At 52.2% G+C, this 9,539-nt stretch overlaps 2 protein-coding genes and 3 non-coding genes across 5 annotated transcripts; all 5 read left to right on the forward strand.

Annotated features, from left to right (window-relative positions):
* Nucleotides 1-443: 443 nt before the first annotated feature.
* Nucleotides 444-3,341, forward strand: DQ04_06761000 (putative mitochondrial exoribonuclease DSS-1; the record flags this gene model as incomplete). Its single annotated transcript, XM_009314861.1, has 1 exon — nt 444-3,341. One exon carries the CDS (start codon nt 444-446, stop codon nt 3,339-3,341), a length of 2,898 nt encoding a protein of 965 aa, XP_009313136.1.
* Nucleotides 3,342-3,573: 232 nt separating this feature from the next.
* Nucleotides 3,574-6,819, forward strand: DQ04_06761010 (hypothetical protein; the record flags this gene model as incomplete). Its single annotated transcript, XM_009314862.1, has 1 exon — nt 3,574-6,819. One exon carries the CDS (start codon nt 3,574-3,576, stop codon nt 6,817-6,819), a length of 3,246 nt encoding a protein of 1,081 aa, XP_009313137.1.
* A 272-nt stretch (nt 6,820-7,091) lies between these two features.
* Nucleotides 7,092-7,163, forward strand: DQ04_tRNA035 (the record flags this gene model as incomplete). Its single annotated transcript has 1 exon — nt 7,092-7,163. It is a non-coding gene; the product is annotated as a tRNA-Glu (tRNA).
* Nucleotides 7,164-7,620: 457 nt separating this feature from the next.
* On the forward strand, nt 7,621-7,693 carry DQ04_tRNA032 (the record flags this gene model as incomplete). The annotated part of the gene is made up of 1 exon: nt 7,621-7,693. It is a non-coding gene; the product is annotated as a tRNA-Met (tRNA).
* Nucleotides 7,694-8,068: 375 nt separating this feature from the next.
* On the forward strand, nt 8,069-8,142 carry DQ04_tRNA034 (the record flags this gene model as incomplete). The annotated part of the gene is made up of 1 exon: nt 8,069-8,142. It is a non-coding gene; the product is annotated as a tRNA-Val (tRNA).
* Nucleotides 8,143-9,539: the final 1,397 nt, after the last annotated feature.

Genomic DNA, 9,539 nt, shown 5'->3' on the forward strand with positions numbered 1-9,539 from the left:
TTGTGAGGGCAGCAGGAGTCGGCGTCGGCGGCCTCGCGGTGTCGACCGTTCCCGCACCGCTCTTCCCGCATGCAACAGAGCTACTAGGCGCCGACGAGGTGCTTGCCGTCGCATGCGGCTGGAACGATGTGAGCGGGTGCGTGAGCGACGAGGAGTTGACGGCCGTCGACGATTGCGCGGAGTACTGCGGCGCTCTCGCAGCGAAGTGGAGGAACTGGCTGCAGTGCGGGGAGGTTTAGTGTGGTGGGAGGAAAATGTTGTTGTTGTTGTTTGTTTGTTTGTTTGTTTTTCGTATGTCTGTGCCTGGTGCTGCAGCTGGAAACAATATGAGTGGCCCTGTGGTGCCAGATGTTATTTTTGTTGCCGATGTGTTTTTTTTTCCTGTATTGCTTTTAAACACACATACATACGCCAGAGCATAGCGAGTGGAATCCAGGTAGGGAATGTTCGCAAAGAAGCGGTCCGCAGTCCACCAGGTTCGAGGGAACGCGGCGAAGCGCAACAGCGGCGTCACACGCAATGACATTGGATGTGGCACTCTCGGCTGCACGCTCTGCACAGCGGCCGTCTGCAGCGGGCGTGGGGCGTGTATCGCCCCCACCGCGCCCATCATGATTCCCGATACTAACATTGTGCTGCACAACATGAACGCCCTCGAGGATTCACGGGTGCAAAACATCTTGTTCCTATCGACTGTTGTGTCAGAAGTGCAGAACCGCAACAAGGCCATCTACCTACGGCTGCAACGCCTTCTGGGTGATGAGCGAAAGCAATGTTATGTCTTCTCTAATGATCGATACGAGCAAACGCACTGCATGGTGGAGCGAGACGAGAGTCCAAATGACTTCAACGACCGCTGCATTCGTGTCGCGGCTCGCTGGTACGCTCAGCACCTGGCCCTTGCCTTTCCGACGGCGGCACCATCCGTGCTTCTTGTGTCGCATGACAAGTTGCTGCGACAGGCGCTCACGACCAGCACGACGGAGGAGGAAGTCACGCTGAATCTTGCATGCGTCACACTGCGTCACTTTCTTGAGCAGACCGTCACCGCCGGCTCTGACCTGCTGGAGAAGATACAGTACGAGCAGCCGGCTGGCATGAAAGAGTCGCCCACAACGGGCAGCCTCTTCACTCCCCATCTGGCCCTGGGTGTGGTGGAGATGGGCATCCAAGCTGGCACCTACCTTCGTGGCAAGTTGCGCGTTAGTGAGGCAAACTGTTTCTTTGGTGAGATTCGTGGAAAATGGGAGAATCACCGCTTTGAGCGCGTGCTTCTTCCTGGGCGTGTCAACCTCAACCGCGCAATTCACGATGATATTGTGGCAGTTGAGTTGCTGCCTATTTCATCATGGCGTGGCCCCAAAAACGCGCCGCCGCTCGATGACAGCCGTATGACAGAAGCGGCAGCGCTGGAGTCCGGCTACGCACCGGTGGGGCGAGTTGTTAGCATCCTCAGCATGCAGCGCCGTCCATTCTGTGGCAGCATTGATGTTGAGGAACTTAAGCGGCTCGCCGCATCGCCAGGGTCTGCGGTGGGTGTTGTCAGTGTGTTGTTCCAGCCTAAAGATAACCGTATTCCGCGTATCCGCATCTCCACGAAGCATGTGGGTGACCTCAAGGACAAGCGGCTGAGTGTCATCATCGACGACTGGCAGGAGTACAGCAGCTTCCCTGTGGGTCACTACGTGGAGGTACTTGGCACTATTGGTGACAAGGACACCGAGGCAAAGGTGATCCTGCTTGAGAACGACATTCCGCATTACGACTTCAGTGATGCGGTGTATGACTGCTTGCCGAAGGGAGAGTGGAGTGTGTCAGAGGAGGAGCTGCAGCGCCGGTTGGATCTGCGAGATCTGTGCGTTGTGAGCGTGGATCCGCTTGGCTGCCGCGACATTGACGACGCGCTGCATTGCCGTGTTGTGAACGGCAACCACCTCGAGGTTGGTGTTCACATTGCCGATGTCACACACTTCCTCCATGAGCATGCCGCGATGGATGAGGAGGCGGCAAAACGCAGCACAAGTGTGTACCTTGTCGATAGGCGCATCAACATGCTGCCGCAGCTGCTCACAGAGAATCTCTGCTCTATTGTGGCCAACGAGGACCGCTACGCCTTCACCATCATGTGGGAATTCGATGAGAACCTCAACGTGGTGCGGGACTATTTTGGCAAAACGGTGATTCGCTCCCGTGCTGCACTCTACTACGGTGATGCGCAGCGCATGATTGACGACCCTGATGACACCAGTGAGATTGCGGTGTCGCTGCGCCACTTGATGCGCCTCAGTCGACACTTCAAGGCGGTGCGGGAGAAGGACGGTGCGCTCTTCCTCGCCTCACAGGAGTTTAAGTTCAAGGTGGACAACGACCATGTCAATCCCACCGACATGCAGGCGTACCAGACATTCGAGGCGAACTCCATGATTGAGGAGTGGATGCTCTTCGCCAACGCCGCGGCAGCACGCAAGGTGTACGCAAGTTACCCACGGTGGACACTGCTTCGCCGGCACCAGGCCCCTGCAGAGAATGCCTTTGACGCGCTGAATGAGGCACTCCAGCGCAAGATTGGAGTGCGCCTCGACGATGCATCGTCGCTGGCGTTGAACAACTCGCTCAGTCTCTGCGTTGACAATGATGATGCGTACTTTAATAACCTCATCCGCATTCTCGTTACACGGTGTCTGCGGCAGGCACAGTACTTCTCCAGTAGCGAGGTTTCACAGGATGAGTTTCAACACTTCGGTCTCGCCATGCCAATCTACACGCACTTCACCTCACCTATTCGCCGCTACGCGGACGTGATTGTACACAGGCAGCTCGCTGCGGCGCTCGGTATCATGGAGGTCAGTGAGACTCACATGGACGCCTCCAAGATGGAGGCGCTTGCGGCAAACATCAACTACCGCCACGAGCAGGCACAGCGGGCAGGGCGCGACTCGCAGAATCTCTTCACTGGATTCTACCTGCGAAACTTCGCCAACCAGAGCATACCACCCGAGGACGGCTACGTTGTGAAGCTCTCCGAGACGCATGTGTTTGTACTCGTTCCAAAGTACGGGCAGGAGAGTAAGATCCCGAAGGAGCAACTGAAGTGCGTGCCAAACCTACTCGATAAGGTTCAGGTGGGGATTGAAGTGCGGCAGCGCGGCGATGTGCTTCGGACAACTCTCGTTTTTTCACTGATTGGGCTGATGAAGGAGCCTGAGAACGGCGGAGGGCAACTGGCGGAAGAGGCTGGGCACGAGGTGGAAGGAGCGAAGGAGGAAGCGGAACCTTTACGCAAGAAGCCTCGGGTGGGGGAGGAGAACAGCAAAACAAACGCTGGCAGCGACAACGAGTAAACGAGCATTCAGTCGACTCTGCATCGACGTAGTGTAAGCAACATTTTAAAACAATACAAGTTTTACTCAGATAGCTGCGATTGAAATGGGGGTGAGAGTCGTAAAATCCGTGATTGAACTGAATGTATTGCATCGCCTTTTCGTCAGTTTTTTTTTTTTTTTGAGAGGGGTCTAAATCTTTTTTTTTTTTACATAATAACAGTAGTAACAAGGGAATTCTTCTTTGTTTGGAATGAGTGGGCGACTGCGTGGTTTGCTTCGCCGGTTCGTCTCACCCCTCGTGGCCACGCGACTTACGAAGGAAGAGTTATGCCTGTCGATGGCCGCCGTCGCCCGCCTGCGTCTGCGCCAGGAAGATCTAATAGATATTCACTTGGAAACAATCGCAATGCGTGCGCAGCGCATTAGTCACTTATGCACCCCCACTGAGTTGGGAATGCTGTCGGACGGCGCTGCGGCGCTCTTCTGCACGCGCGCCGATCTTGCCGACGCACTCATCAGCGAGTTGTATGTAGCAATGATGAATAGCAGCCCGGTGCGTATAGGTCACGTGGCAGCGGTTGTCCGATACACAGATGGGGTGGCAGCGTACTCCAACGAGACGATACCGGTGATTCTAATCTCTGCAGCACAGCTGCTTCAGAAGAATGATTCACCGAGCGTACTGGAGTCTTTCATGCGGCTCATCCAGACCCACCTCCCCGCGGCGGAGATTTATGAAGTTCTGGATGAACTGCGGAAGCGGGCGACAGATGAACAGCGCAAGTGCATCAACAGCGCCCATGAGCTGCCACTGATTAATACGGCGCCACACGGAAAAAACAAGGAAGCGATGGAGGGAGATGAAGATGAAGAAGGGGAGAGTGGCTGGACCGCGCCACGTGCACGAAGGTGGATCTCACAGCAGGTGCGAAGCCGCAAGGCATGGACTCCAACGGATGTGATACAGGCCTTGGAACTCTATGCACACTTTGCAGTGCGGGATCCCGTCTTGCACGACAAGATTGAAAACATCATGCTGTCAATTATACCTACTGCAAGCAAGGCACAACTAGACGAGATTCAAAAGACTCTTCTAACTTCCGTTAACCTCTTCCCCAAGGTTTGCGAGGCACTCCGTCCTCTACCTACTCTGTCTGACGATGCACACGAAAACGGCAATGATGGCAAGATGCATATTGACAATAGCAGCACTGCCTCTTCCTTAGCGAAAACTTTCCGAACAACACAGGCGTACGATAGGGTGCTGATGGGTCGAAAGGTTCCGGAGGAATGGATGTTTGAGCTGATGGAAGAACAAGACGGCACGTCTCCGGTAGATATTGCAGCACAGGCCGCTTGCATCTTTGCTGAGAAGGGGGAGGTACCTGAGGGCATTATTGTGCAACTTTCCACACAACTGAATGCTCTCTCTCCGCAGGGTGTCGCCGCCTTCGTCCGGGCAGTGCGACGTGACCATTCAGGAGCTTTACTGATGCATACTTCGGCTGTTGTGCGTGGGTTCGTTGCGAAGGGTGTGCAGGAGGCATCTTTGGATGCGCTCTTGCAGTTATGCAGAGCTTGGGCGTTGCCCCCACCACGTGGCACTCTCGAGGACGATAAAGCAGTGCTCCATGAGAGTCATGCCAGCTTGGAGGAAGCTGTCATCACACGGCTGCTCTCCGTTTTGCGGGGATCTTGTTCGATTCCGTTTATGTGCCATGTGGCAAAGGCGTCGTGTGCCATGGACACAAACAACGAGGTGGTGCAGTTCGTTTGCTTGAATGCGTGTGCGCGGAAGGATCTCACGTCTGACGACGCACTAGTGCTCTTCGATATGCTGTGTTGTCGTGGCTATGTGCATGAGTCGCTCCTTGACATATTGGAACCCATTTTTCGTGGATTGGTGCAGTCAATAGCGTCCAAGATGGAGGGAGGTGTAGAGGTGTCTGGTATCGAGGCACGGCAAGTTGCAACTTTCGCCACCTTGCAGGCGGCCTTTGACGCCCCGGAATTTGAGGCTATTGCGTGTCTCCTGCTTCGTACCGTGGAGCAGCGTATTAGCGAAACTCCAGTGGAAGCCCTACCTGCGGCAGGCTTGCTTTGCCAGAGATGCAGACGGGATGCCACTGCTCAGGCGATTCTAGAGAAGGTCCGCGGCGACATGCAGAGATTATCCGACGAATCTGTTGGTGACCTTGCAAAACTGCTCGCATGGGCTAAAAACACACCAGAAAAAGGCCTAGTGGGTGAACTAACTGATGCCGTTGCGAGCCGTTTGTCACTCCGTCGAGCACTGCCGCCGGTTGTGGTTGGTTTGGCGGTGATAGCACACTGCCGATACTGCGATGCGGTGGACATGATTAGCGAGAACGTCACAGATTACCTGCTGGAGTGGATAGGGGCGCTTACGTCTGAGGTGTACACCGCGTTGTGCCGCACTTTGCATTTGTATTCTGCTCCAGAGTCACTGGCAAACGGGATAATGGACGATTTCCCCCGTAGGTTAAGCCTCCTCACCACGAAAGAGATTGCTGATGTGGCCTTTGGACTTGGTGAGGTCACTGGAGTTGGACAGCGGCTCTCCCATCAGCTTGTAGCGGAGAAATGCTCCGACTACGTGGTGGATCACTCGCATGAGTTTTGGAGTGGAAAGGACATTGCTCGTTTGCTTTACGGCCTTTCACGCATGCATTGTACAAAACGAAGTCTGTATAACGTATTTGGAACGCGGCTTGCGTTGCGTCCCATTTTATATTCCATTGACCAGGAAGCAATCAGCCTTGCTGTTAGCGCTTTTGGCCGCTCAAAGTACTTGGACAGGAAACTTTTTGATAGCTTTTCGCGTCGGATTTTGGAGCAGTCTAACAGTCTCCAGGCCGCAGATTTACTCTTGACCATCCGAGGTTTCAGTCGTGTGATGCTCTTGAATGATCAATTGTACCACGAACTTGGTAGCAGAGCTGCGGAAAAAGCGGGTGAATTCCCGCTTGAATCCCAGTGTGCCCTGCTTGCTTCATTTGGTTCACTAGGTATCGAGCACGAAATGCTCGCAATGCGGATGCTTGACGGTATTATTGAGAAAATGGCGGAGTTGGATGACGTTAACAAAGTCGTGAATGTACTTGCCTCACTCTGGCAGATGAACCACGAGGTGGAGAGTGACGCTCGAGCGGCGCAGTTGGCAGATTGGATTGCGGAAAGGTCAGAGGAACTCACTGGAGAAGCCATTGGGAAGCTTTGTAGTGTTCTGAACGACGCAAATTGGCGGCATGTTCCGCTTGTAAAGGCAATTGCGGAGCAGTCGGTTCGGTTACAGATGCAGCAAAGTGTTTCGGCCGAATGCTGTAGAGCGGTGCTGGACACGCTGGGCATATTCATGATTCATCACCAGGGCGCGCGTGAAAATCTCTCGGCGCTTGGCAAGAGTGTCAGTAAGGAGAAGATTCAGCTTTCTGAAGAGGAGGAACAGCAAATCCAGCTGCTGCTAAGACGCTAATGCCTATTCACAGATTTAAAAAAAGAATCCTGTCTTTACGACGCGAGTATGTGCGTGCGTGTATTCCCGCAGCGGCCCGGTGCACACACAGAGAACACAGGCGGTGTTGGGGATGATTGAAAGGAAGGATGGATACTGTTTGATGAGTAGTCTTGTTGGTCGTGGTTGTGGTGGCTCGATGTGAAAAGAAAGTCCGAGAGGAGAATGGGATTGAAGGATAAGGATAGCATACAAAATAATCCTTTAAATGTAATGATTATGATCGTTGCATGTCCGGTGTGGTATAATGGCTAGAACAAGCGGCTCTCACCCGCTAGATCCGGGTTCGATCCCCGGCATCGGAATTTTTTTGAACTGGACCAATCAAAAATATAAAGTTTTGGGGGGGATTGCTTTCAAGGATAAAAAAAAGTTAGAGAAAAATGAAGGTTTATTTTTTGGCCAAAAACCAAGGAGGATTGTGAAACAAAAGCTCCCACCGGAACGAGTTTATCAGCGCCCCTGTGTGCTTAATGTGGACACCTCGCCTTTGTTTCAACTAGAGGTGTATTGCTTCTAGGTTCCCGTTACAAAGAAAATATGAATAAGTTTATCTTTGCCAAAAGCCGAAACAAATTTTAGACTCAGAAACTTTGTTTTAAAATCATTTGCTAGTAAAGAAACAAATATTTCACTCAAGGCAATTTGTTTTTTTTCTCTACTGATCAAAGCCTGCATTTGATCAATTCATCAATGTGTCCTTCCAATCTTTTACGGTCGGATAAAGCTCCTACATTTATTGGAAAAATCCTCAGCGACGAAGCGAGCATGGCGCAGTCGGCAGCGCGTGGGTTTCATAATCCCAAGGTCGTGAGTTCGAGCCTCACTGATCGCACTTTTTCACATGATCCGAATCATGTTTAACGATTCGGACGCGAAAAATGAGACTAAATTGTTTTTCTAACAGAATAAAATTGGAGAAGAATGAAGGAAAGAGTGTTATTATTATTACTTTGAACTGCATTGAATTTCAAGTTAGCTAATTAAAGTGGTTGGGATGAAAAAAAAATTACTGAAAAAAATCTATCCTTCCGGCCGGAATCGAACCAGCGACCCTGTGATACCTGCTAATCTCTACAGTCACATGCTCTACCAATTGAGCTACAGAAGGTCGGTACCGTTCCGATAATTTTATCTACATACATATCCAAACCTCGAAAACTGTTTTGGTGTATGAATAAACAAGGTCTTATTTTCTTTGTTTAAACAAGCGCTGGTGGTCTAGGTGGTTATGACGTCGCTTTAACACGGCGAAGGTCTCGGGTTCGAGTCCCGACCGGCGTACTTTTCCATTAAATTAAAATTGTCTTTCAATAAAAAGCTGAAGGTTTTGACGAAGCAGCAGGCCACGGAGGCGGAGATTGCCCTCCCAGAGGAGGAAACTTCGGCCTATCTGGTGGAATTTTGACTGATGCCCCAGAGCGGGGGTGTTATATTTGTTTGGTGGTTGGGGAGGCGCGCCGATGTTTCAAATGCTTAACGTTGTGTTGTGGCCTCGGCGCTTACGGGGCGGTGTGCTGTCTGTCATTTTTCTTTTATGGATCTGCACGAAGCCCATGTTTTCTGGCTTACCAAACAAAGCATGCATGCTAAGGAAGCTTTTGGGGGGGTTAGCTTCCTGGGTGAAAACTCTTGCAGAGGACCACAACCCCACAGACAAACCCACAAAAGCCTTGAATTTTCTTTATTGAATAAATTTTATCTTTCATTGCGATCATCATCAAATCCAAACTTCTCGGAACCCAGGATCTGCATACAATTGCAGAATGCAGTATGTGAGGCGGATGGGCTGCAATTGGGCCCTTCAGCCCTTGCAGGGGTGAAAAAAAGGGGGGAAGAGAGGTGACCCCATTTGCCGCTTTTTGTTGTACACATGCGGAAACGAGGTATCAACGTTTAACGTGAGACCGCGAGGGCTCCGGATGTAGAGATGATCGCCGCTATGTTCGAACAGTCGTTATCCTAAAAAGCGGAAAGCGGCAGCCCACCCCCTATTGGTTCGGAGAGGGGGATCCCCGCCTTCTGCCTTGGACCCGCAAGGGGCAGCAAGAAGACGCCAAAAGGATTTGGACATTCTTTTACAAACAGCGAAACGAAACCGAGAGGCCAAGGACTCGACGCCATCCGCCAACAACGCCCGCCTGTGGGCCCCAGTTGTTTGGCGAAAGCAATCTTTGGTGGCCAGAGAAATGCGGGCCTCGTCCGCTTGGAGGCAATACGTTTCACTAGCAGGTCGGTTTACAACGCTTTGCCAAGTACATAACCAGCCTGTAAGCGAAGAGAGCGCAGCTTTTTTTTCTCACTGAAGGCGATCGGCTCTGTGGCACGATCGCACTGCGTGCCCATGTTGCGGGCGATGCTAACGATGAACCGCGCAGCCCTCGGATATGACGACCCTTGGTCTGCGAATCATTTCCGCCAGCAGCGCAAAAAGGCAGGCGAGGCCTTTATCTAAGAAGGAAGTGGGTCAGGCGATGCGTTCAAGAGATGGTTCGAAGGAGGGGATTGTGTTTCAGATTGCGTGGATCGCGGCGGGTCAACTGCCCAAGATTGCAACGTCGATAAGGGGCCGCTTCAGCACCAAAACGGATGGCGCATTAACGCTCGACAGGGAAGTGGTTCCCAAAACCGGCCCCCATTGAGCAACAACACGCCTGCGGATCCAGGGTCGAGAAACACCG

Source organism: Trypanosoma grayi, assembly GCF_000691245.1.
Source record: "Trypanosoma grayi strain ANR4 Tgr_676_V1, whole genome shotgun sequence".
NCBI lineage: Eukaryota > Euglenozoa > Kinetoplastea > Trypanosomatida > Trypanosomatidae > Trypanosoma > Trypanosoma grayi.